This window comes from Strix aluco, chromosome 10 (assembly GCF_031877795.1).
Source record: "Strix aluco isolate bStrAlu1 chromosome 10, bStrAlu1.hap1, whole genome shotgun sequence".
Taxonomy (NCBI): domain Eukaryota; kingdom Metazoa; phylum Chordata; class Aves; order Strigiformes; family Strigidae; genus Strix; species Strix aluco.
Genome location: NC_133940.1, coordinates 16,175,305 through 16,202,479, shown reverse-complemented (window position 1 = coordinate 16,202,479; position 27,175 = coordinate 16,175,305). Strand labels below are relative to the sequence as shown.

The 27,175-nt window shown below is 47.3% G+C and overlaps 1 protein-coding gene across 1 annotated transcript; it reads left to right on the top strand.

The window, feature by feature from the left end:
- Nucleotides 1-12,375: 12,375 nt before the first annotated feature.
- LOC141927948 (BTB/POZ domain-containing protein KCTD16-like) lies at nucleotides 12,376-23,230 on the top strand. Its single transcript, XM_074835410.1, has 2 exons — nucleotides 12,376-12,492; nucleotides 22,235-23,230. The coding sequence occupies exons 1-2, from the start codon at nucleotides 12,411-12,413 to the stop codon at nucleotides 22,729-22,731; spliced, it is 579 nt and encodes a 192-aa protein (XP_074691511.1). The 5' UTR covers nucleotides 12,376-12,410; the 3' UTR covers nucleotides 22,732-23,230.
- The last annotated feature ends 3,945 nt before the right edge of the window (nucleotides 23,231-27,175 follow it).

Genomic DNA, 27,175 nt, shown 5'->3' with positions numbered 1-27,175 from the left:
GGAGCACACCCAGCAAATAGTTGGATAAAACCCCACACTGATAACATGAGCCCCTGAGCCCAAGAGCATGACCCCAGCACTGTAGCCTTATTCACACAAATATTCCCTCACTTTTCACCACTTCTGTCTGGCAGTCTCACTGCTGTTCTGTGGTTTCCTGCCCAAAATAGTCCCTGCTACAGCTAACTGGGCTGGGCAGGCAGCAAGAAGTTCCCGCAGCAGGACAGGAGCAACACACTGGTCTTCTCCTAAGCAAGATATTGCAGTGGTACACTGAGAAACATTGCTTAGACTAATTCAGTGGAAAGCAAATGCACAACCAGCTCTTAAATTGCTCTTGGAGCAGTTACCACCAGTTCACTATTGGAGCAGGAAAACACACTAAGCATGCACTGCAGGAGTCTCTCTGCAGAGTGGCTGTAGTTGATATTTTCATTTACAGTTCTGCTGATGAAAGAGAAGCACCCATGTAAAACACACAGGTGGCTCCGAGCTGGGAGGGCTTGCCAGTGCTTAAGGGCATGAGTTCAAAAGGGTGGGGGCCTTTGCAAAAAGATGTGTGTCAGATAGCAGTGTGTTTGCAGGAGCCTGAGCTGTGGGAGACCTGGGGTATGTTGTTCTTCTCAGCCTGATGCTGGGACTGGAACGCCCTGCCCTCTTTTGGACGACGGGTTAAGAAAGATGTTGATGAACTGGAGGAAGTCCAGAGGAGAAGCACAAATAATAAGATGAGATTCAGTAACCCTAGCTTATTAGGAAATGTTAAAGAAGCGGAGTTTGTTTAGTCTGGAAAGTAGAAGACGTGGAAACAGTCCATCATCAGGCGAAGTTTAATTATAAAATGGATCATAATAAATTGTACTGTATGGTCACTGGAGAAAGGATGAGAATAAAAACACTTGATTCACTGTAGCAAAGGTTTGGGTTGGACATTACTAAAAGCTTTCTATTAGCTACAGTAGTAACGTGCAGCACCAGTGAGACAGGTCTCTGGAGGAGGACTGGTATCTCCTTCCTGGAACATTTAAGGTTAGACAAACATCCATCAGAGATGATTCCCTAGGATCCTGCATCTATGAGCTGAGAAAGGGAGGATTAATACATCCATCCACTCCCATTGCCTGAGCAGACCCCTGAAATTATTGACTATAAAACTAGGGGTCACATCTTTGTCTTCCAAGGCAAGAAGCATCACCAATATTTTAACAAGGGATGCCACTGAATCCAGCCGTAGCCTGGAATAAATATCCTGCCATGCGTAAGCCCTGACAGAGGAGAAGCAATAGATCCGGCAGTTTAAATGCAAATGCTTTCTCACCAGACCCAGCACTGATGCGTGTACACAGGGATGCTCTTTGCCTGCATCCGCCACCCTGCTGGGTTAGACCACCCTGAAGCCTTGTGAGTGTGACCGAGGAGAGGATGTCATTTCCATTTCAGCCTTATCTCTGATCTTGCTGTTTTACAAAACCTTCTCTTTCTCTTCTTTGCCAGTGCCTACCTGTACACCCCCCTGCCGCTGCTGCCTAGGAGGTCCTCTCATTAGCCCACACCTCCGCCCACAGCCCTATCTGAACTGGCATCTCTTTTGGCTTCCTGCAGGAAATGAGCTGGTGGTGGGGGTATATGCACAGCAGCTAAATTTAAACACCTTGCCATATAATAAACAAAGGGTGGAGGACTCTAGCCAGGCAACTGAAAGCACCCAAATGAGGCTCTTGGTGCCTATCAGTGAACTCACGCAACTCAGTAGCTTGTGGGGTTGCCTCTGCTCATGAGCTCTTCAAGGAGTTCCAGATTGTCCTGGCTTTCCAGCCCCTGAGACCCTCAGACTGGTCTGCAAGTGCTGAACTGTGTGTGACAGTGGTGGTGTCCCCTCCACTTAGCATCTTCTGCAACCCCAACACCACCCAGTCGCCAAGCAGCCACAGCCTTTCCTGACTTTCCTGGGAGAGAGCTGTGAAGGAGGGGTCCTGCTTCTGAGCCAGGTGCTTTCTGCTCCATGTCTTCACAAAATACTGTTGGTTTTGTCTGCCTAGACCCTTATTTCTAAGAAGCTATGGGTCATCATAGGGCCACAAAACAGACCATCTGAAGGTACCCCTCTGCAGCCAGCAGTATCTTTTTGCCCTTCACCAGCCACAACAAGACTGAAATCAGACTTGATGTGAATTTTAACAGTGAAGAGATAGCGACAGGCTCGTCTTCCTCCTTTGTCTTGTCTCCTGGCGATCCCACATATGTTTACCAGGCTGGCTTTTCCCTGCGTGCAGGGCAGTGCCTGCCCTCAGCTACCTGCATAGCTGACAAGATGTAATCCAGCAAAGCTGTGTTTTATGTTTTATGCCATTTTACATCTGATCCAAAACAAAATCCAGGGTTTTTTTTTCTTTTTTTTCTTCTGAAGACTAGAATCAAATAAAATAAAAAAATCAAGCCATTATTTAAATAATCAGTGCATGGGAGCTCAGTGACACCGATTTAAAGGGATTTAGCTCCAACCTTAAAGCCTGGTGGGCTGCAATTTTCTGATTAATTCTTCCACAAACAACAGGGGTAAAAAACATCCCAGTCTTGACCCTGCTCCTGCTAAAGACGCATTGCAGAGAATGTGCCTCTGAGGATGGGCTCAGAGAGGCAGGAGAGGCTGGACCGCAGGTTCGGCCACTCATGGTTATGCTGACACTGGAGCCTTTCCACCCATCACCTTCCCTTTCTCCTCCCCAGACGTTTCCTCCTGCCCATCTCTCCCCAGGCTGCATGACCATGATCTAATTATCACTCCTTTCTCAGAAATATGAACTCAGCACTGGACGTATTCTGTAATCAAATCAGACCCGGATGATGTTAAAGGCAAACTGAAAAGCTTTCTAATAATGAATAAAACACCGGGGATTAAGTGCCCTGGTCCATCTAGAAATGATACATGGTCAGACTGAAAATGCAAACTATTACATTAGAAAACAAGATCAGGAGGAGGGGATTTATCAGGCAGGAGTGGGCAGACTGCGCATCCGGCCCCATGTCCTGCCTTTGACAGTGCCTGGCAGAGACATTTCAGATCAAGGTGGAAGAAACCCTCGTCTGGTTTTCATTAGCCCTGCTCCAGGAGAATTTCTCCTTAAGCTCAGCTTGTGGGAGATGCCCAATACCCCGCAGCATCATGGTTTCTGTCTTTTATCACGTTCAATCTTATCTAAACTAATTTTGGAAGGAGGACTTCCTTAAAGGGAGCTTTCCATAAAAAACATGTATTTTTATGATGATGGCAGTGCTCCCATCAGCTTTCTTCTTATTTCTTTCCTCTTCAGCCTTGACTATCCTGATCTCACCCTCTTCATTGTAAAACTCCCTTTATGCCTTTCACAGTTTTACTGAACAGCTTTGGGCAGACTTTAATCTTGTCTGTCTTTCCTGACAAGAAGTGGCCAGGACTAAACTTAGAGCACTACTCTATTCCCTGAAGGTATTTTTTATATTTTCTGTGATTTCTTATTCCTCTGCCCAGTGCAGTCTTACTGTCTGTGCCGCCTCTGACTGCTGAGCCAGCATTTCTTCATCTGCTCATCAGTACACCAGGGTCTCATCTTCTTTTTCTCTCTCCTGAGTCACTAAGGCTGATTTAAAACCCACCAAGGTGTATGAAAAGTTCAAGTGACGTTTTCTAACATGCATTGCTTTTCACTGCTTGCCATTTCATTTAACCCGCTGGCAGGCTCTTCATTAGCGTACCTTCGCGAGGTCCCCTTGCAGCTTATACTGGCCTCAGCCAGCTGATATTATTTTCTATTCCCTGCAAAATTTTTCCACTTGACTCTTCGCCCTTTTCCCCTTGCATCGTTAATAAAAACCTTTCATCCTAAGATGGACTCTCGGGGATGTCCTATTATTATATTATTTATATGTTGAGAATGAACTCTTGATTCCATTTCTCCTTTTCTCTGTCTTAATAAGCTTTTAATACACTGTGGAAGTTAGACAATCCCCCTTTGGCTATTGAGTTTCCTTAAAAGCCTCTTTGATGGCCTTTATCAAAAAGCCCTCAGGAAAGTGTATTAACTGTTCTCCATTATCCACTACTTTGTTGACTTAACAGAAGACGAACGGATTTTTTCTTCCTTGTGTATTAGAAGCACAGAGGCGGTTTTTAATTCTGCCTTTAATTATTATTTCAATTTGCTTGCTACGTACAGAAGCAGTTACAATTCCTAAATGGATCTTTGCAAACATGCTCAGGTGAACCATTTATTTGCTGAAAGATGCAGGTTTGGGGTTAATTAAGACTAGTTGCAAATTCATCAAAAGGTACAGGAAATAGTGCTGAAAACCCTTTTTTTGACGTGTGAAAAATGCGTTTCCTTCTGCAGCTTTTAAATGAAATATTCTAATTTCCCCTTTTCAAACAATATTTCAAGATTAAGTGTAATTTTAACCTGCCTCTCCACATTGTATTAATGGGTTTCTAGGACAAATTTCTTTTCAATAGCAACCGGCTAAAACCAGAGAGGGAGAGATGTCTTGTTTCAGCCACTATTCTTCTGCAACAAAACCAGATGAATCTGAGGCTGTCCTCCAAACCTTCCCCTCTTCCCCTTCAAGCAAAAAATAGGTTGTTTATACCTTTCTACAGTACCAAGGGAGACATCCTAACCCAGGGGGTCAGTCTGCTCTGAAATCTTCCTCATCTCAGGGGAAAGGATGCACTAGCCCATTGCCTTGTCCCTGCACCTACAGGACATCTTTGAAAAAAATGTTCCCTTCCAAAAATTGCCGGTTTCTGACAGTGCAAGAGCATCTCTAACTGAAACAGTAAAATGGATTTGAGCTGGATTAAGGTGGGTGTCAGCTTACTCTCTACTTTAAAAAAACTCCCAGAGGAGTGCAGCGGGGTACCTACCAGAGACATTTCAAAGGAAGGCCACGTGTCATGCACTGTAAAACCTGGCTGGGTTCATGGTGCATATCCAAGAGAAATTCCCTGGAAACAATTTTTCACAGGATGGGACCATGGTGCTCTTCTTCTTTCCTTGCATCCCTTCCAAATGGGTGTGCTCATGTGAAGAGAGGTCACCGAAAGCCGTCATGGTGGTGCAGAGAGCCAGACCCACACCTTCTACTTTGTTTCTAGGTCCTGTTGAGCGAGGCCAACTCTCCAGGCAGCTGCCCAGGCACTGCAGCCTTCCAGGTAAAAGCACCACTAGGGCTGTCCTAGGGCAAGCCTGGGAGTTGGTGAGGGTGCCAGTGAAGATGGGGGTTCAGGTCTGTCTAGACAAGGAGGTGTCTAGAGGATTTGAGATTCGGTAGCAGCTTTGTGCTACTCATGATTCACAGGTGGCCCAGTGCTTGGTCTCACTGGCCATGAAACCCTCCTCAGTGGCTTCAGTCCCTTCACAGCACCCATAGGATATCGTCTAAGCTGTTGTGTTTGTCAGACAAACTGGGTTTAAGACTGGAGGTGGAGCTGAGTCAACACCTTTTAGAGGCGACTTTGAAGTCTTCCCAAATCCTGGGTTTTAATCTCCTCAAAAGGTGATCAGAACTGAAGAGCAGGCATGAAGGAGAGACAGCCACCTCTCATACAAGGGACATTTAATAAGATGTTCTAGTGAGCATCTGCATGCGTGGAGATGCTGGCCAACGGCACGGTTTGAATTATGTTCTATCTCACTTGAAAGCACAACCTCCCTCTTGCACTGCTCAGCTTGTGCTTGGCTCTTGGAGCTACACAGGAAAATTTTATTCTGCACATTCCTCAGCTTTTTGGAAAGGCCATAGTCCAGAACCAGAAATAGTCATTGCCCAAACGATTTAATGCTTCAAAAAGGAAATGGAAAAGGGAAAACTGCAGCTGTAACATGGAAGGGAGGCTTCCAAGGGCTGGATTAGACTCTGGCAGATTTTCCAATGAGTTGGCCTCAAACTCTCTTTGAGTAGGAAAATGCACAAGGAGTGGGAGAAAGGTGAAGTAGGAGGAAGACTTTTAGGCTGCAGGCTTTGTGTCTTTTTTGGGGTGAGATAGGTTTAGTTCTCTGCAAATTGCTTCATCTCATTATGGCTCACTGCTGGAAAGAGATAACGATGTTTCTGCTGTCTACTCTGGCTGGAGAAGGGGTATTTGTTTGCACATATGGGCTGGACCCCTGGTATAAGGATAAGGTGCTTAGCTGGAGACAAGGGTCTACCTAGTGCATCTCTATGTATTGGGACAGGCTTCAGCTCATGTAATTGATGCAGCTGCAGTGATTTTGGCAGACCTTAGCTCCCCAAACTGACACCAAAAGAGAAAGGAAAGCCATGAAGTCTGATGTGAGTCTTCAAGAGGAAGAGGCTCACCAGGAGCACCAACACACAGAGCACACCAGGGCATATTGCTGTGTTGTCTGACCCCAAAGGACCCACAGGTCAGGGTCAAATTGGACAGAGTTTCTGCCAAAAAGGACAAGAATTTCTGGAAGGAGGACAAAGAGGAGAGGTCATGTCTCCATTTCCTTTCACCTAGAAGCTAAGACTCTGCTTGGATGAAGGAAATGTGGGTCCATGCTACATGTACAAACAGCCCCTGTTCTGTACAGACAGGCAGTGCCCTTCCTGGGCAGCCTTCTTGCTTTAGGGAATTTAAGCTTTTCTTAATCAAATGAAAAATACAACTCTTCCCTTTGGTGTTGAGCAAAAAATTTGGTTTGGCATAAAGAAAGGATTCCAGTTTGCTCTTTTCCCCAATACATTAAGAGTTGCAATGATTCCCACCTTTCCCTTTTGCCTTCATGCCACTGACACTCCCAGCTTGGCCAGCAAATTGAGCAATCTCCCAACCCTGCCTGGGATCTCCCTGCAAGGCTGTTAGTTTGTGGATTTTCTGCTTGGCAAAAAAATCTAGATAGGAAGCGAGCATAGTTACATCTGCAGGGAAACCACCGATGGGACTGCTTTCTGAAAGTGACTCTTGGAAAATTCAGAGAAAAGCAGATTCCTGTGTAAAGAAAGACAGCTGGAGCCATTTTTGTGCAGCAGACGCTGCCAAGGAGTAATCACTAGGAACAGCACATTCATATATACAGTCGTCCTGGAAATTGTGATCTGGGGAATACCTTTCCCACCTTTCCTCATTGACTCCCATATGAGTGCTGCCTTGATGTTCTTGAAAGAACCTTCCACTTTGCACACTGGGGTGGTCAGCAGGAATTAATTGGTTTTTTGTAAACTGGTGAGCCCAAAGAACAAGATTCACTTGTGTGGAGAGCTGTCTTCCATACAAAAGGGCAAAGTATGGCTGAGTTAACATCAGACAAGCTGGACAGTTTTCACTAGAGATAGCAAGGAGCTTCGATAGGTGGAAATGTTCAGCCAAGACAATGCTGTCCTTTCTGACATCTCCTCATTGCTAAAATGGACTTTTCGGGTATTATGGCTGAAGCTGTGCCTTGATGAGGGAAAACAGCTCAGGGAAGGGGCCTGTATGGCCCCAGAAGATTAGGATCTAAAGTTTTAGCTCAGGAGAGGGGGTTCCCTCTCAACCCTGGACAGGTCTTGGTGCCTCCTGACCCCCATTTCCCTACTTGTGAGGTGGGGGAAGCATTGACCCTCTCACTGTGGGATGGACAGACCCAAGGCTTTTGGCACCATCAGGCATAGGTGAACATTCTCTGGTGTCCTCACTCCTCACATGGTGTCAGTGAAATCAGGGGGGCTTCTGTTTTATTTGCTAGAGTCATTTGCCTGCTTGTGGAAAGAGATTGGCAGGCGACCAACAAAAATCTGTATTTCTTTAATAACTGCCTCCTCATGATTCAGTCCTGCCAGATGGACAAGCCAGGATCTGAATTTCCTCAAACCCTGCTCTGGCTGACTCCAACGGACAGTTCATTTCCTGGCTTTCCTCCCGCTCCCCTCCAGCTCCCCTCCCTTCTTCTTTCCTCTCCCCTCCCCTCCCTTCTTCTTTCCTCTCCCCTCCCCTCCCCTCCCTTCTCCTCTCCTCTCCTCTCCTCCCCTCCCTTCTCCTCCCCTCCCTTCTCCTCTCCTCTCCTCTCCTCTCCTCTCCTCTCCTCTCCTCTCCTCTCCTCTCCTCTCCTCTCCTCTCCTCTCCTCTCCTCTCCTCTCCTCTCCTCTCCTCTCCTCTCCTCTCCTCTCCTCTCCTCTCCTCTCCTCTCCTCTCCTCTCCTCTTTTGCTTTGCCCATCACCAAACAAGGATTTAACCCAGGTCTAAGCCAAGAGCACCAGCCAATCGCAATGTCCTGAGTTTAGGAGGCAAAAGACAGCAAAAGAATTACGATTACTTTAACTATCATTTTACAGTTTCAAGGCCATCACTTCCAATCAAACCATAAACTGGATATGATATACAGCCTGCTTATACGTTGTACATATGGCACTGATTAAAGAGCAAGATGAGCTAATGGTGTTGAAGTCATTGCTATGAATACACGCAATCCTTCGTACGCCCATAGCACTCTGTAGCACAAAAACTCCCAAGACGCTGTGTTGTATGGTGTCATTATGAGGTTGGGGTTTTTTTCTATCATGAGTTCTGAGTTCAGTCCTGACTCTGCTTCTGCATTCCTGTGTGACCACGGGCTTTATGGGCATTTGGTTCTCCCCCCCCACCAGTGGGTGAAATCCTGGATGTTGCAAATCGGGCAGCTGTCTCGGCAGTAATTCCTCATCCAAGCCATCGCAGCAGGGGATTTTACCCCACTGAGCTGGTACCGCAGGTGCTCTCGGTAGCTCTTGCTGGGCAGGTCTAGGTGTGTGTGGTGTACAGAGTGACCATGGAAATAGAAGAAATCCTGCAAGTCAGCAGGAGGATGTGGAGAGCAGAAGAATCCCCTGAAGGACATGGAGGCTGATTCCAGGGACAAGGGGTGGAAGGTCCGACAGTTATCCTCCCTGCTGACTCCTTCAAAAAAAACCTCAACCCTGTTTGTGAAGATGTGAAGTTTGCCACCTCACCTTTGGCTCCAGGCAATTAGGCAAAACTATTTATGCTATGTCCTTCAACATCAATTGATCTGAGTGATTCACAAACTTAATTAATTTAACCAAAGGGGAGAATGAGAGAGTGAAATTAAGTAGAACTGAAAAGAAAAACTGGGATGAAAGAGGTCTCTATTGCCATAGATTTACCCTTAACTATAACCTGAAATTGGCCTAGTTTTGCTCAACTTTAGAAGGAAATCACACGTTCAAGCAGTTTACATCATGTCAAAATGCCTTTTGGAACTTTTTTTATAAGACACCTCACTTAAAAAGAAAGTTTAATAGCTCAAGAAGTAACGCTGGCATGGATTTTGATTTTAGCATCTTCCTTTCCAGAGAAGGATGAAACTCTTTGTGTTTGTTCCAGCCTGGTCCAAATCCAGGCTTCCGATCCCAAAAAGTCCTTGCAAAAATGGAAACTCTATCCATTGCCCAGCTGTAATTTTAAACATAATGGGGATTAATGCAGTATTTCTGGCAGAGGATGTGGAGCAGAGCACAGACCCCTCTGCCAGCTCACAGGGGAGGTGGGGGGGGGCATTTTGTTTTCCCTTGGCAGAGGTGTCAGAAGGAGGAGCAGCCAGAGAGAGCAGTTTCTCCTTTGTGCCTCTGCTCCCAGGCTGCACCATCTCCCCTTGCAGAGCCTAAGGGATTAACCCAAAATCCCAGAGAACCAAGGAGGGGTGTTGGAAGATGAGCAAACTGCTAGAAAGATCCCCCAAAGTGTGCAAAGCCTCTGTGAGGAAAAAACACGCATCCTCAGCTGGTCGGCATGCTGCCATTTCTCCTCCTCCATCCAATCCTATTAGTATTAGAGAGGGATAGAGCTATAAGAGGAAAAGCCCATCTTTAGCAGCAGTGCTGACAGCTTGCCTTTTAAATCTTTGATAAGCACTGGCTTGCACAGCCACTCTCATCTGCTGCATGACAGAATGTGGAAGCAGAAACCCAGTGGCCTGGCCCCTGCTGAAGGTCTTCTGGATGCTGGGCACATGTTTGGAAGGTACCTGGGGAACCTCAGCCATTAAAATGCAGTGATGGAGCCCCAGCGTTGCAGTTCTTACTCCATCAAAATCTGTTTCCTCCTGCACTTGTGTGCCAGGACCTCAATTCAAAGCCATGTTCACTTGTTCCATATGGAGGTGATGGCTGCTGTTCCCTGTGCCCTGCGATCGAGGGCACCTGTAAGCTCTGGAAAGGGGGCACAGGTCTGTCAGCGAAGATCACTCACCACGACTGCTGGGTGGCTGTGTTCTGCCCTGTTCATCCCATGCAGCTCCCAAAAGGGTTTGCAAGAGCCCCGTGGCATTGAATTTGGCTCAGACTTCCTCCTCCATGTCTCAATTCAGGACTGCAGACAGTCCCTCTGCTCAACTGGGTGCAAAAATAGCTACTCTGGGCCATTAATTAGAAACCTTTATAAACGTGCTGACAGATGGTGATGACAAAGACTTTGCCAGAGTCTCTGGGTGAAGATTATTGTTATGGGAAGTAGAAGGCCATGTTTACAGCTTAGGAAAGAGTCAGGAATTGACTCTCGGAAACCACAGTTGATGGTGGTGGCAATAGGCATGGAGCATGTTGGGATTCTGCTGCCCTCTCCTGGATGCAGCATCTTCTTCTGGTCCATGAGTGCTGGATTGTGGAGTTTGAGCATGGCCAGGTTGTCTGCAATGCAGGGCCCTGACATCCTGGCTTCTGGCAACCACAAGCCATAGAAAGTTACTCAGCTGTGGGTCTTTTGGAGGCTGGGGCACCCAGTTCCACCCCTTGCTGCCATGGTGAGGTGGAGCACATTTTGGTTGCATACCAAATCAGGGTGACCTTGACTAAACACTTCTTCTCCCTCTGCGAGAGCAGAGATGGCAGCACTGCAGGGAGATTCGTGGAGGGCTTTATGCATGAAGGGTTTTACCTGCACGGCAGACCCAGCAGTCGTCCACTGAGAAACCACTTAGCTGCTCTGTCAGTGGGGCAAGCAGTGGTCCAGATTGTGGAAAGGGAGAGCTCAGGCTTTGTTCCAGTGTGGCACATGAAGTCACCACATCAGATGAGTGGAAAGCTTATGTTCTGGTCTAAATCTGATTATCAGCTCTTCAACAGTGATTCTTAGCTTGTGGGTTTGGGAAAGCAGAGATATCTGCCCTGAAGGTGAGCAGGAGCTTAAAGTGTGTGAAAATGGAGTTAGGAAGAGCATTGGTGGGGATCGGAGACTGGGGACACAGTGGCTGTACCTTGGGGACCTGGCTGGGTCACGGCTGTGTGTGCCCTGTGCTGGATATGCAGCAGTGTACGAATGCTTCAGTGGGGTATTCAGGACTGAAATATTTAAATCAGAGCAAGAACGTGTCTGTGTGTCACACAGTGTCAGCATGCAGCATGTAGACGCATGGGAGCAGGGGGAGAAAGTAGGGACATGAATGGGCTTACAAGACGTGTGCCTCAGGCCTGTGGGATGCAGGCAAGCACGGATGCTAGCACCCTTCACCACTTTTTTTGCCAGATCCAACCTATTTTCCCATCATGCTATGTGTGTTTGTAGAGTAAAAAGGGGACCTACAAGGATGAGAGTGTGTGGTGGACCATGTGCCAGGCTATGCATGTAAGCACATATGTGTGTCCCACTCTGACCTCATACCCCCAGTGCACACAGCAGTCTTTGGACACGTGAGCAGCCCAGAGATGCCAATACCAAATTATCGGGGGGGGGGGGGGGGGGGCGGGGATTTCTAGTAGATCTGCCCCACACATGCATGTCTCACAGAGGCAGCAGCCACTGTTGTGGGCAGAGCAAGTGGAAATGAAGCAGCTTGGATTTACTGCACTGCATGCCAATGGGATGATCCAGTTCTGAGGCTCAGTCATGGAGAGGAAAATCCCTTGTATGGGGCAGGAACTACAGTTAGGGCCAAAGCTATATCTGTGCTATATGGCAAATTTAAGTGTCTGCATAGAAATGTCAGGAAAGAAAAAGCGGCAAGAGCTGGAGCACTAATCTTAGTTTACCATAAACACTTTAGCATTTCCTCACTGTTTGCAAATTCAGTGTAAATGAAGCAATATCTTGAAAGCCAGTGATATAAAGGTTTAAGAGAGAGGCAGAAGAAGAGCTTCAAAGAAGGAGGAAGAATAGCAATACATGGTGGGAGGCTGTGGGAGGTGGCTACAGGCACTGCCCTAACCTGAAATATCATTCTAAGAAGGAGTCTGGGAGGCACTGTGGAGGATCACAGCAGATGCTGTCCAGATTACTCCCCACCCTGGGCACCCAGTGTGGTGCACTGAGAGGTGCTTTAGACTCCATGGACAACTAGATGTGACCCTGGCCCCTTCTCACACTCCCTGTGTATCATTTACCTTCTAAGTTTTTCTTCTTTGTGTCTTGATTTTTTTAGGTAGCTCCTGGCTTGGCCTGCCTATTCCCCAGCCTTCAGAAATGGAGCACAGCCCAAAAAAACACATGTCTTCTTCTGAGCCCATCCTGGATCTCAAGACAGACATGGCAGAAGCACTTCCAGGTGAGAAACGTACCGGTCTGCTGTCCCGGGTACCTGCAGTCACACCATGCAGAGCCATGCACTGGTCGTCTTGATGGACCTGCACTCAGCAACAGGCACGTGATAGGGATGCGTGTTCCTGCCAGCCCCATGTCACAGTCTTTCCCTCTTCCTGCTGTATCCCATTCCTTCACCCCAAATGGCCTGATTTTCGCCTGATTGCAGTTATGCCAATGCCAAGCTGTGGTCAGGCTTGGAGTCAAAGGTACATTGGCTTGCCCTTGGTTCAGGGAGGACACCCCAAACTGGAGAAACAGCTGGTGAGAGGCAGATGGTACAGTAAGGGCTGTCTCTTCTAGAGGAACTGTGACTGAGTCTGCACTGCTAATAAAGCCTCCTTCTATCAGCTGGGAAGATGGGATGTGGGCTTGAGGCTTCATGTATGCAAGCTTCATGGGTTTCTTCACAGCCTGCTTTCATCCCTCTGTGCAACCTGGGGTGCTCTGGTTTAGTCCCCATGACCCTAATGCTCAGCTTTATCACTGGAGGGTGACAGGGCATCTTCTGGTCCAGGCAGTGCAAGGCTTCCACTCACGAGCATCAATCCTGGGCAAGGTGGACCCTCCAAGTCACCCGTCTTCCTAGATGTACCTGTACTGTTATGTACTTTCTGTATGTCTAAATAAGTCAACACCAGGGCACTATAGGCTCTTCGAAGCTCAACAGATTTCCCATGCTGAGCTACTTCCAGAAATTAGTTTCCCACTGCGCATGCCATGGCAAAGAGCAGATAAAAAGGCTGAATCACATCTCCTGGGTTGCAAGCATTCAGCCTTTTCTAAAAACAGGATGGCAAGTGATGGCTAATCTCCCATTCACACATGAGCACACTTCACCTCCTCCTGAGAAACTGCAAGACAACCTCTGCTGCTTCCTGACACTGGAGAAAGGAAAAATACCTGTTTTTTGGAAGTTCCCAACAAGAGACATGAAGATGCAAATCCCAGTGTGGGGATCTCTGCTTTGCTGGATTCACCTGTCTTTCATTTGCTCATTTAGAGGGAGCCCAGTGAAACAGAAACTCAACCGGTAGGCATTAATTTCTGGAGCTTCTAACTATATAAATCTTAATGCCCTTTCATGATGTTACAGCCAATGACCAGGGGAGCCCAAGAATCCCTTTTCTTCCCCAAATATCAATGCCAAAAATTTTCTGTGCTTCATTTTTTCATTTGCATAATTTATTTCCTCTATAATTTTCTCAAAGCTGTGGATGCAGGCAGAATGCTGTCATCTCACCTCAGGGACGTGTCCAGTGATGACCTTCTGTGGCTGGGGACAAATTTGTCCTGAACAGAAATGGGTGGCCTGAGAAGAGTACACACCATCAAAGTCTGCTAGTGACTGTCAGGAGCAAATTGACCCCTCTTTTAAGTATATACTGTAGCATCTTTATGGTTGCTAGAGCAAGGTTAAGAAACATTTCATCTGTGAAAGAAACCTGGCAATTCTTTAAGGGCACCAAGAGGAGTAGTAATAACCAATGTGATAACTCACACTGTGACATCCATCTGGGGTTTAGTGACAGTTTGATCCAGGTAGATATTCCCAAGACTAGTCCACGCCCTTGGAAAAACCTCCTGGCCTCTTCCAGCTTGAAGGGGTTGGCACAGGGGTGGCTGCTCCTCAGTTGCTTTGTGCCCTTGTGGCCTCCAAGCCAGGGAGGCAGCTCAGGCTGACGAGGAGCTGCTCCCCTTGGCAAGAGCAGCACCTCTTGACAAGGGTTTGCCATACACAGCATTGAGGAGTCATTCCTGCCAAGAAATAGGCAGGTCTTATCCAAATTCATAGGCTTGGCAAGAAGTGCTTAATGAAAGCTGCTTTTGCTTCGTGTGGTATTGAAACATCTACCCTGGGCCAGATGTTTTGCTGATGTAAATCAACATTGCTCCATTGGCTTCAGTTACAGTGGCTTACAACATCTGAGGGCCTGGCTCTTCACCATCACCGGAATTTGACCTCTTGTTTCTGAATCCGTTCTGCTTTGCCAAAACAAAACGTGTTATAATTCCTATCCCTGCCATAAAGCTGGAGTCATTGCACTCAAAAAGCATGACCAAATGAAGCAATCATTGCAAAATCTTGGTCCAATAAAGCTGCTGTCCATCATGTACATATTCACCACCCCTCAGCTGGCTGTACTTTAGGAGGCATCTCACAGTTCCTCCAAAGCAACTCCGCCAGCAGATTGCATGCATACATTTTTCTCAGAATGGACTTTGCAAGGACTGGGACATCCCAGCATCAGGGGAAAGCAAAAGTTCTGCTTACCCATGCCAGAGAAGGCAGCCAGAGTTGGGAGACCCTTGGAGGGGGGAATTTGCTGCTTCTTCTTCCACCTTCCCTGGGAGTGCCAGAACTGAGGCAGATTAGTGCAGATGCTAAATTGTCCAGTGACATTATCACTCAAGCAAATACCCACCACTTATTCATAAGGGACAAACAATATTTGGACTGCACAGATCCACGCTGAGCAGGAAATGTAGTCTAAAACTGAGCAGAGCTTGTACCCTTCCAAAACAACAGCAAAAAAGATATGTTTGGGAAACATAAACAATTTCACAGGGATGGATTTGAATTGCAGCAATAAACTGTGTGATTAAGGCAGTCAAAGAACACACAGTCACAGCCCCAGGCTTCACGCAGGGACACTTCTCCCCTTCCTCAGCAGGCAATCTCCAGCCCTTGTACAGCTCCTGCCAGCTCTGGGGAGAAAAGGAAACAAGAAGGAAGTTAGAGATTAAATCCATCATGGGATGAACTCAAAACAGAAATTAGCCTGCTGATGGGTATCGTGTCAGCGTTCACTGAGGGGTTTAGAGAGTGGCAAGCACTGATTTAGATCACAGCAGGGGCCTGGCCCTGAATTAACTGCAGAAACACACCCTTTACAGTATTTGTTCCATCTCCAAACAGACCCTGGGTACTGATAGAAGTCATGGATAACAAAAAGTGGCTTGAGTTAGATGTACATCTGTCATTCATGATAGACACACTGATTTAAATGCAAAAAAGGTCCAAATTACATACCATTCATTTGTGTACTCCTGCAGAGCACACGCTCCTGGGCTGCTGCATTTCTCCTGTGCACACGTTTGCAGGATGGAGGCATTTCCACATTGTGCCCACTCCTGCAGTGTGTGTGTATGTTCACAAGCACTCAGTTCTTGAGGGTGTTTTGCTTCCTGCAACCACGTTGCCCGTATAGGTACCATGATCCTGCAAGCTAAACATCCTTATATGAGGCGAAGTTGTGACCTTCATACCCACAGGAGGTGGAAAGGGTGATGTTTGTGAGCCCATCTCCGTCACTTATACAGTTCTCAAGCTGTTCTTAATGTCTTTATCATAGAGGACCTGGGAGGAATGGGGGAACAGAGCTACTGCCTGCCAAGGGGTACTGCAGAGCATCCATGGCACACATGGTACAAATACCAGCAGATACCACTGACCAGCTTTCCTCCAACTTTGAGAGCTGGACCTTCCCTCCAAGGACAGTAGCTCATGGTTCAGTCAGCCCTCAGAAAAAAACCCTGAAATCTCTGATTCCTGAACCCACCTTGCCACCTCCCGACAGCAAAAGACAACCTGAACGACAGAGAAAAATCCGGATATTTTTTTAAGGCTGCAAGGTTGGGTCTTTCAAGAGGTACACCTTGCTGTTTAGATTATTTCCTGGTTCTTGCTGAGATGTTGCAACACCAGGAACTGATTATAAAAATAGCATCAAGGGAGAGTCAAGCTAGGTTTTCTGCCACCCATGCAATGAGTTTTGGGCTCAAGCCACTCTCTGCACCTGCACATCACAGATAACCAGCCTAGCTGGTACTTTCTGCTGAGCTTGGCACCTTCTGCCAAGGGATCCAGGCCTCCCTGGAGAGCCAGCTCAGAGCTGAGGGGCATTACCAGACCTGCGTGGCAGGGCCTGGGTAGCAGTCTGACAGCAAAGCTCATTGGCACGACCACACATGAAGCTTCCCAGTGCTATCCACCAGCTGGATTAACATCATTAAACAGACATTTTTAGAATATGCAAAGCAAAAGCAGCACATGTGCTGATAAATATATATATATATATATTTCTCCACAGGGTGCAGAAAGGTCCTTGTATTTTAGCAGGGAAGTTTAAACCAAAGGCAGTTTGTCTGTCCTGGTCCTGGCACCCCCAGGTCCTGCCGGGGTTGCCATAGCAGTTAATCCATTCACAACAGTCACCAGTGCTACAGATTTAGCAACAACCTTCGCTGGCACAACCTGTCTAACTGAGGCTCTTGGGAATGCAGAGGTTACTGCTGCAGGCACATGGGGTCAAAGACATATATTTATGCCAAGTCTTGTCCTTCTTTGATAAAATAAGGGAGGTTAGAGCCAACCAGGATAGCAGACACCAGTTTTTGAGCTCAGCTTGACTTTTCAATAAACAATTCAGTCAGAGGCAAGACCTGAGATTGATGGGGTCTAGAAGCTTGCACAGAAGCAGCTTCTCTGCCTCAGGCATAGGTAAGTTGCAGATACACCCTGTGCATCCTGGTGAACATCCAGCCTGTACTGACCACCGCCAGCGATCAAGGCAGACACAGGCTGGCACTTCCCAGGACAAGTTGCTCTTATATATAAAATCTACAATTGTTTCCATCACCACCTGCTTTCTGGACACAGTCCAAGCTCCCCATCACTGTCAGGTTCTCAAGTAAGAGTTAATGAGAAACATTTTGGATGAAGAGTAAATCTGTTTTCTGAACACACTTTTAGAGAAAGCAAAACTTTGGTTGAAGTGAACTGCTTACATCCCTGCTTCCCTTCTCCAGGCACACACAAGGACTAAACATGCTCTTCCAGCTCTTGTTTTGAAACTTTTACCCATCTTTGTTCCACAACACCCTAAGTTTAAGAGGCTGGAAAGGAGTTTAATAAGCTTGTAAAGGAACTGAGATGTTACTGTTTGACCCCAAGCAATGCGTTGTTGCTGTTTTTTCATTTAAAAACTGGAAGGAAAAGAACTGTTGAAATAAAGCCATGTTATAGAAATAGCACAAAGCTGTGCTTTTACCCACGGTCGGGCTTTCCCCCTGATGCCTGACTCCCTGCTTGGCTGCCTGGTACAGGCTTAGAAAATGCTTTTGTTTGGGGAAAAAAAGAAGAGAAGAATCTCCTTTTCTATTCTGGGGAAATCTGGGTCTCTGCAGCAAATGGTTGGAAAGGAAAAGCGATCTTTGAGGCCAATGCAGTCTGAGCTGAAGATCCCCAGTTTGGCTGGGGAAGCAGCCCAGGAATGAGCCGCTCTTCACTTGCGTGTGTGAGGACCTTACAACACACAGAGACCCACATGCAAAGAAGCAAACCCAACAGTGTGAGCCTGAGCCATCACACAGGGTGAGTTCATCTCCCTGTCAAACACTCTGGAAAAATAAAATGCTATCCAAAAAAGCAGCAAGGGGTTGGGACGGTGTATGCTTTCCCCTGCAAAGCACCAGCTCACTGCATGCAGGAGCCCATTAATTGCACGCAGCAGGAATTCTATCAGCACCATGGGGCTGCGTCGGAAGTGTCACTTCTGCACTCTAATGGATGCTCTAAAGCAGACAAAAGTGTCACATCGGAGGCAAAGCCTAAGAAAAGTTTAAAGGATGAGAAAATCAGTCTACATAACCGATCTATTTTCCCAGCCCTGTAGCTGTTAGGTGCACTCAGAAGAGATGTGAGGCATCCTAGTATCATCTTAGGAGCTATAGCCACATATTGCCAGCCACAGGCTGGCCCCACAGAGGCTGTTGCTGCTGTAGACAAGACACACAAATGTGAGGAAAGCATAGCCCAAGGGAAAATGAAGTTATTTATCCAAAGCTGCAGAGAATATCAATGGCAAGGAAATACTCTGGAAGACCTAGACTGCCTCAGAGTCCAGGGCATTCAGTGTCAGGTTTGGTCCAGGTCAGACTTTAGCCAAAGCAATCCCCATACTCTTTAAATCACTGGAACACAGAAAGAAAATATATGCTCATCCTAATAGCACACCCCAGCCTTTTAACTGAGGCCAGAAAGACTCTGGTCTCATAGACAGGGTTAGGCACAGATCTCTAGACCTAAGTATCTTGTACAAGTCATGAGGTATCTACTAGTGGCCAGTGTAGAAGAGTGGCCAAGATGAACATCCACCCCTTGTCATCTGTCTGAAGCTGGATCCTGCAAATTCCAACATGGAGCTGACTCTTCTCAGTAAATGTCTGCAAATCCACATTGCTTTTGGCTCCCCTCCAGTCCTTTGCTGTTTGGAAATACATGTGCCCATGCAGGTGAACTTGTGGGCTGTGATGCTTGGCCAGGATGCTTGGCCAGGAGGAATTGCGTGTTTCAGCAACATATGGGGAGAAAATAAAAACCTGCTGAGGTCTACATTTCTCAATGAGTGCAAGATCATTTCTACAGATGTTAGTCTGAAATCATCCAGAACAGGCTGAGATAACATGCCCTTGGTGAACGAGACAGAACAAAGGTAAATAATTTGTTATGGGCAATTAATTAATATTTCCAAAGACAAGTAATTAAAACTCACTAGCTCCTTTATGCAAAGTCCCTTGGCTAGAGATGGCCTAAACTACCTCCTCATACCTAAATTAACAGTATCACACTGCTGGTACATGCAGAACATCTGGATGAAGCTGTGCACTGACACAGAAGACTGCACTCGAGAGGCACAGGAATGGCCGGAAAATCACCTTCTTAGCAGTTTCAAAGCAAAGAAATAATTCCTTAGCAAACCTATACTCTAGAAAGAGATTTTTCAGTGTGGCTACACACCATTGTGCTGCTCTCCCCAAGCTTGGCAGCCCACCATGCATCGTAGCAAGGGCAGAGATTGTGAGAGTGTGCAGGTTGCAGGTTTGTAACCTGGCAGACAGCCTTGCCAGACCATGCAAAGGGAACCAGTATGGTCTGGTATGGAGAGTGTGCAGGAGCTATACCCGGGAGACTTGCTTTTGTTCTCAGTCTGGTGACCTTAACAAGTTATTTCACTTCTCTGTGCCTCAAATGGGAATAATGTGATGTAAAATGTGTTGAAAGCTTTAAAAAAAAATGCTATACGAAGCCAGCTACAGTCATTGGATGGTCTAGAAGATAAGATGCTAGAGAATAATTGAAGAGATTTGAATTCAGTCTCCAGCTAAGTCATAGGCTCCTTGTATGAATTTGGCTGCATCAGCTTATGTTCCCTGTGCCTCAGCTCCCCATTTCACAAATGCAGTTGTGAGGCTCGCAGATAAGATGATTAAAGCATTAGAGACTTTATTCCATCACTCAAAGAATTTGGGGCAAAGATACATCCTTGTAACTTCCTGGAGAGGTTTGCCAAAGAAAATCCAGCCTTCAAGGTTTCTGCTCAATGATGGATGACATTTCTTCTTTCCACCTCTAGTAATCTCGGTGCTGGAGCTGTTCAAGTAAATGTCAAAATAAAAAAAGAAGAAGAAGGAAGAGGGGGTTAAAACCAAACTCTGTCCTTACAAAAAGTTTTCAAGGAAAAAGAAAATCCACCTTGACATTTTCTGCTTCCGGGGGGGGGTGGGGGGCAAAGTGTAGGATGAGGAATTTAAAATAGAAATACTTTATACCTTACTTCATATCTCTGCTAGCAGATGTACTTTAAAAAAAATCCCAGCAGGGCAGGAATTTAGACATTTTAGAGAAAAATCTTTGCTTTGTTTTCAGAACTTTTTGGTTTTGAGAAATGAGGCAGTGGCTTTCCGTGGGAGTTTGGTGGGTCCACCCTGAAGCCGACCTCAGCTGCTCTGGGGTCCTCCCTGCATCAGCTCCCCAGTGCAGACTTCCTCTGAGGGCATCCATCAGCTCTGACAGTGAAAAGGGCCTAGAGGGATAAGGAAAGGAGAAGAACAAACCAAGGGAGAAAACGGACAGGGAAAACTCCCCCAGGAGAAACAAGGAGGCCCTCCCTCTCCCAGACCATGCTGCTTTTTCTATAGTAGATCTATACTTTGATCAGGACCCAAACTCCCTTTTGATTGATTTCACATGTTAATAGCAAAGATTGTAGCACATCTGGTCCAGGCAGATGCTGTAGCACAAATTGCCATTCACCTGTGGGCAGGTGCATTATTGGGTAATGCTGATCGACTACCTATATGTTAGCTACTAATGGTATCTGTTGAGCCCTGCACAGTCCCTTGTATAAAGTCCTACGTGGAAAACTACAGCGTGAGGAGGGGAAAAGGGTGAGGATAATTCCTGCCCTGGTGGCAATCGCTTCTTATAAAACCCCACATAACAGCATTTTCACAATCCACTTTTTTGCTGTGATGGCCAGAGCATTTGCAATGCAAGGGTAAAAGTATAGCCCCAGCAGTACGTCACTGAGTATAGATGGAGGGCTGGAAACTGAAAGGCAGACAGGGGTACTGTGAGTGAGAACTTCAAGAGTGGCAAATTGGAGGCACTACTCAGGTTAAAGCTGTGCAACAGCAAGGTTTTTTTAAGTGCTTTGAGAGGAAGCAATGAAAACCACTGCCAGGTTGATACCGCTGCTCAGAAAAACAAATCTTGTTATTGTGAGGGGAAGAAAGTCTCTGTGTGTCTGATCCGACCAAAAAAACAGCCGTGCAAATGAAAACAATGACAAGAAACACTCCCCTTGTCCCAGAGCTTTCAAAGAGCAGGAAGGCCCATGTTTCTGCCAAAGATATTTAGAAAAACAGGAACTTTACAGGGAAAAAAAAAACAACCAACTTTCAAAACAAATCTCTTCTAAAACACCAACATTTTGAGAATGTCTGCCAGCTGCGGAGCAGGGTCTGGCCCTAGGCACAGACCTGAACCCACCATGTGGTCAGAGCCCTCAGCCACCCGAGGACATCTCTGCTGTCCCACCACTGAGTCTGTCACCTGCCCATGGCACCTCCAGAGCCCTGTGAGCTCATCTCCAGCTTCCTCTGCATCACTTGGGTGTTTCCTCCTGAGAGCAGCATGGTAGTCACTGTTGGTGAGCTAGCACCAGAGGTGACAGCATGCTTTGGCTGGCATCAGGGATGAGGAAGGATGTGTGGGAAAGGTCTGCTGGACTGGGTGAAGACCCCTTGCACCTTCCCATCCACACCAGGCACAGGTATTGGCAAACACTCCCCAAGGTTCAGGTGTAAATGCATGCGCTGCTCTTTGCAAACCTGAGGAGGGGGAGCAGGAAGGCCCTCTGCTAAATGCTTTCTTAGCAGTTTCATCAACTTTTCTCCCCAACTGATTTTCCCTGGCAGATGGTAATTGAAACAGAGTGGCTATTTCCCATGCAGAGTCACTGCTTTTTTTCCACTGCTGTTAACAAACAAAAGCGTGTGCAAGCCCTGCCTGAGGTCTGTGGGAAGCTGTGAGATTTCTCCTTCCATTTCAGGCTTCCTTGCATCTCAGTTTTCTCATTTGGACCATTCCTGTGCTCAGCATCCCTTGGCACCAAACCACAGACCACAGGAAGCCCATAACCTTTCCAGGACCACCCAACCCCACCCAGGGCTGGCCCCAGGGCTCAGCCAACCCAAGGCTTGAGGAAAGGCTCACCAACATTGTGGTTTGGCTTTGCCTTCCCGGCTGGGGACCTCACAGGGACACATGGCTGCACCCCAGACTTGCTTGAGATGCAGCCTGTCGCCAGGGGCTGTGCAAGCTCCCACTCCTCACACAGCTCTCTGCTTTCCTTCCCCAGCCCACGGTGACCCAGAAGAGCCAAAGCAAAGCCATGAGACAAGGCACGACCCAACTAGCCCCAGTGGTGAGGATGACTTTGTAACCTCTGGCATGAGCAACCATGATGCACCCAGCCCGGTTCCGACCACAGATGAGACCCTCTCAGGCAGAGACCACCAGTTGGAGGTGAGGAATCCCAGCTCCACTGGCTCCTTGCCAGGGTCAGAAGCCCCTGAGGAGTCCCAAGCCCGCCCCAACACCCTGGATTTCTCCAAGTCCCTGAAGAAGCTGGAGGAGGTGAAGAAGACAGGGCAGAGAAGAAACAGCAACCACATGGCAGTAAAGGAGAATGGGGTGGAGGTCAGCCCCGCAACGGCAGTGAGCAAGGAGAGGCGGGCGCTGCAGTCCGAGCTGGGGAAGTGCATCGAGGACTTCCGTAAGATCAAGATCCCTGTTGCCTTTCCCAACAAGAAGCGGCAGTGGCAGAGCGAGCTGCTGAAGAAATACCAGCTGTGAGACAACACCGCATCCCCTGCCTCGGCAGAGGATGTCCTCTGGTTCGTTGAGAGTCTCCACCGATGTCCCCTGGGTAGCAGGTGGCAGAGGCTGTCCACCCTCCCAAAATAAGGAGTGTAGGTTGCTCATTAAGCCCATCCAGCAGCTGAAAGGGTTACAAGCCTGTACCCACAACAGAATGCTCCTTACCATGGCCATGGGGAGGGATGCATGATATCCTAAGTGGCATAAGCATAGGTGGAGGGGTGTAGAAAAAGGAAAGAGGTCCAGGGTGAATGTTCAGGGACAGAGCTACCATCCAGCAGAAGTTCCCACATTTATGAGAATTAATTTTGCTGGCATTTCAAATAATAAAATATAGTTGGTGTCGATAATTAATTCCAGTCTCCTCATCTCTTTGGTACAGATGTTTGAACTTAGATGTTCAAAACTGTGCAAGTGGTTTAGACCTTTAGTTTTCCTGAAATTAATGGAAGTTGTATATCTGACTCCCCTACATTCTTGCCAAAACTTCTCCATCTGTAATGTTTGCAACCGGATTCAGCAAAACCTTCTTCTCATGAGAGGTCATGATGTTTTGCAGATATTTTCCTTTTCTTACACAAACACTTGAACACTGCCCAACTTTGCGTTTGGGCCTCCAGCCAGAAATGAGCTGGTGAGAGGAAGGTGCTGCTCCAGAAAACCATGGCTGAGCCAGCCAACATCACCCCTGATGACCAGGGAGCCTCACCTTGAAAGATGAATGGGAGCGGCTCAGGTGTATGGGGCCCCTCCACAGGATGGGTCACCCTCTGGGTGCGTGCCTGTGGGTCAGGATCAGAAAAGGGGGTGAGAGGTTGACTTTGAGGTTGGGTCATGTTACAGACCACCCCATCAGGGTGAGGAAGGGCACAAAGCCTTTAAACAACTCAAGGAAGGCTCTGGGTGACAAACTCTGCTCTCATGGGAGACTTCAACCTCCCTGACACCTGTTGGAAGGACAATGGGTCAGGATGCAAGTGGTCCCAGAGATTTCCAAGGAGTTTCATGGATAACTTCATGATAGAGATGCTGGATGGGCCAGCTTGGGGTTGCACAGCTGGATAATGGAGACCTAGTTGGGGCTGTGATAGTCAGAGGCAGCTTTGGTCCCAGCAACCAGAAAGGTTTTCAAGGTCCTGGGAGGAGCAAGGAAGGTGACCTTGGCTGACCCAAGCTGTGACCACACTCATCAGTCTGTTCCCTGTCACCCATGGGAGCCCCATGAGACAGTCCCCCCCCATCCTGCATCCCAGCACCTGCCTTGTCCCCCAGAAGGTCAGAAAAGTCCATTGCTCTATGGACAACTTTCCTGACCCCCAATTTCTGGTCGTTGGCTCCTGGGATGATTAAGGGAAACTCCTGCATGTCGCAGCAAAACCACCTCATCCTCTGACTGTGATCTCCAAGCAGCTCCTCAGATGGCAAATAATCTTTTTTCAGGTTAAATGAAAATGAATGCAACAAAAAACCCACTGAGTGTTTGCTGTGGTGAGTCTCTGCCAGAAGCAAGGAATCGCTTGGCCCCTTGGGGAGTGGATGGGGAGACCAGATCTGCATTCTTCTTCCTTTTATATGCAGCCACTCTAGGAAAGTGTTTACAAGAATGTGGAGAGCCAGAGCAGCACGAGATAATGCCAAGGCAGAGCTAGCAGCCAGCAAAAGGCTCCATAAAGGGGGGGAAACCACATCATACCCTGCACAGGACCTTCAAATCCCAGGAGACAGACAGACACGGAGCTTATAAGAGCAAAAGTGTCACAGGAGGGGCCTGAGCCAGAGGCCATCAGATCTGGAGCCTGTCCACAGTTGCACTGGAGGCACTTTGGTAGAAAGAGCTGCAGAAGACATTGCTGGTGCTAAAAACAGATGTCAAACATCTGCAGCTGATCTGGAAATTGAAGGCAGCCCCATCTCAGTCTGTTTTCCCCAGGACTTGAGCCTTGGGGATCACAGCTTCTCGCAACCAAAGACATGCTCCAGCCAGGCTCTCCTACATCCTTTCATCAGCCTTCAGCTCTAAGAAGTGCCAATCCTACCCTGAAACCGATTCCTTGGTGGCAGGGGCAGACTGCCTTTTGAGAAGGAAGAGGAGGCTTGTTCCTGGCAGAAGCCCTTGGAGGTCCTTCTCCATCCTTCCCGGAGCTCTTTGATGGCACCCATCACACCCGTGGGTCGCTGCTCTGATTGCAAACGCTAAGCTGCAGAAGAATTTGCCCATGTGAGAACCAGCCAGTTCGGAACGGATTCAAAAGATAAACAAACTGCTCTTAAGCTGGGCACCAGCCAACACAAAGGACCTTTGGAGAGGAGTTGTGGAGTGGTAGCAGCCATGCCTGGTAAAGAGTAATGAAGAACCACTAGTACTGCCTGAACCACTGGGAAGGAAAGGCTGTGTCCTCAGCCCTGAGGTGGGATTTGTCTTTCAGGGGAATTGGGTTTTAAAAGCATTTTGGGACCTCCAGGCTTGCAAGTGGTGACTGGCTACCAACCTGTGAGTTTTCTGATTACTGCACAGAGTGAGATGAGACGTTTGGGGAGCTCCTTCCCTGGGGATGGAGCAAAGGATAAAACCCAGCCTGGAATGAGGATGCACGTGAGGGTGGAGAGTGGGTAACAGCAGGAGAACAAGCCTTTTCTGAATCATTTTGCTCTGTGTGTTTTCAAAAATCGCACCTGGAGTGTTTTCACCCCTAATTAGAGATCATTGTCCTGGGTATTGTGTAACCAGGTAGGCCAGGGCTTTCGAAATATGTTTTATATAACCAACTCTATTTTTAACTTAATCTGCAATTAATTAGAAACTGGAGCTTACTGGAGCTGTAATTAGAGTTGACATTTCCACATTACCTTCCTTCCCAAAGGTCTCAGGAAACTGTATGCACCCCACCATGTCCATCCTGTACACCTACACCGGGAAAAAACAGGAATCACCTGCAAATTACACAAATCCTGAGCAGCTTTGAGAGATCAGCGACTACAGGTTCATTTCACACACACTGGCATGAATACACACATGTACTCAGAAACATGCATGTTCCTGACACACTCAGAACAACAAAGAAATGGTTAACATTGATGATTTCTAGGCTATAACTTCACAGTGGAAATTTCCTTGACCTGCCTCCTCCCAGGAGTTTCCTTGCATCTTTGTCCTGTTGCATAAGACTCCTGGAAAAGACGGGGGGGGGGGGTGGGGGGGGGTGGGGTGTCACTGATGTGCTATTTAGCTCAGCATCCTCACCCTTTCCTTGGAAAAGCTGCCTTTGACATGCACTTGGAAAGGACCTGTCATGGTTTAAGTCTGCTGTACGAACAAAGGTGCCGACCAGCGATAGCTTTCTGTATTTTGCATATCATGCTAATTCTACCCAAGTAAAGCTGAAATATGAGAAGGAATTAGGAGGGAAAAATTGTTTATATAGGAGTGCTGGAAAATAATGCAAATTCAATGCATTTAAGGAGTCAGTGTAAAGTCTAAGGAACGGTTAATTATTAATACCATCATTAAATTCTTGGCCTAAACAATTAGATCCAGCAAGCAATTCCTTCAGAGGATGCATCAGCAAGCAAACTATGAAAGGCCAATTTGCATTTGTCCCCCCCGCTCCCCCCCCAGTTGTTTTGCAATTCTCAGCTGGAAGTGTGATTTTGGAATAAAAACGGCTGAGGGCTTTTTAGGGAAAACCTATTGCAAGCTGCCGGAGAACAAAAGCACTGCAGTCTTTGGTAATTTTCACATTGCATCTCACTGAATAACATTGAATGTCTGTCCATGTGGGTGCCAGGTGCTCCAGTCCAGCTTTGATCCTCTCTACGTCCCCAGGGATGGACCAAGGTATTCACAAATTAATGGGAAGACACCTTAACACACGGGCTGCCCTGAGCTGTGGTCAGGAGCCGTATCACTCCATTGGTTACATGCTGGAAAGGCGGAAACTTGAGCCCCAAATCAACATCAGAAATGCTCCAATGTGGACTTCTGAGATAAGACTCAGTGATAAATAAAGAAGTTAGGTGCCTACAGCAGCATCATCTTAAATATTATGTATTGTAATTTATCCATGCTTCTTTCCTAGGCTGCAATAACTCCTTCTCTTTAGTCTGGTGGGATTAGGAAAGAAAAGAGTATGCTAATGCAGGCCACACAAATGTCCTCGCTGAGATGTACTTTATGCGGTGTATGGCAGGGGGGAGCGGAGCCTCCTGCATCATTAATGCCGGCTGCTCGGCTGCTGGCAGAGCCGCCCAGGGAAAGCACGGCTGGGTTTGCTGTGGTGCAGGAGCAAACCAGGAGCTTTGAAGCACATCTGCTCTAAAGGGCTCGTGTTGAGTTGTTTGTCTTCACTGCAGCTCTGAAGAGGAACCCAAGAGGGCTCCAGTGCCCAGGGACCATTCTCCCATTCTGCCTAGAAATAACCTC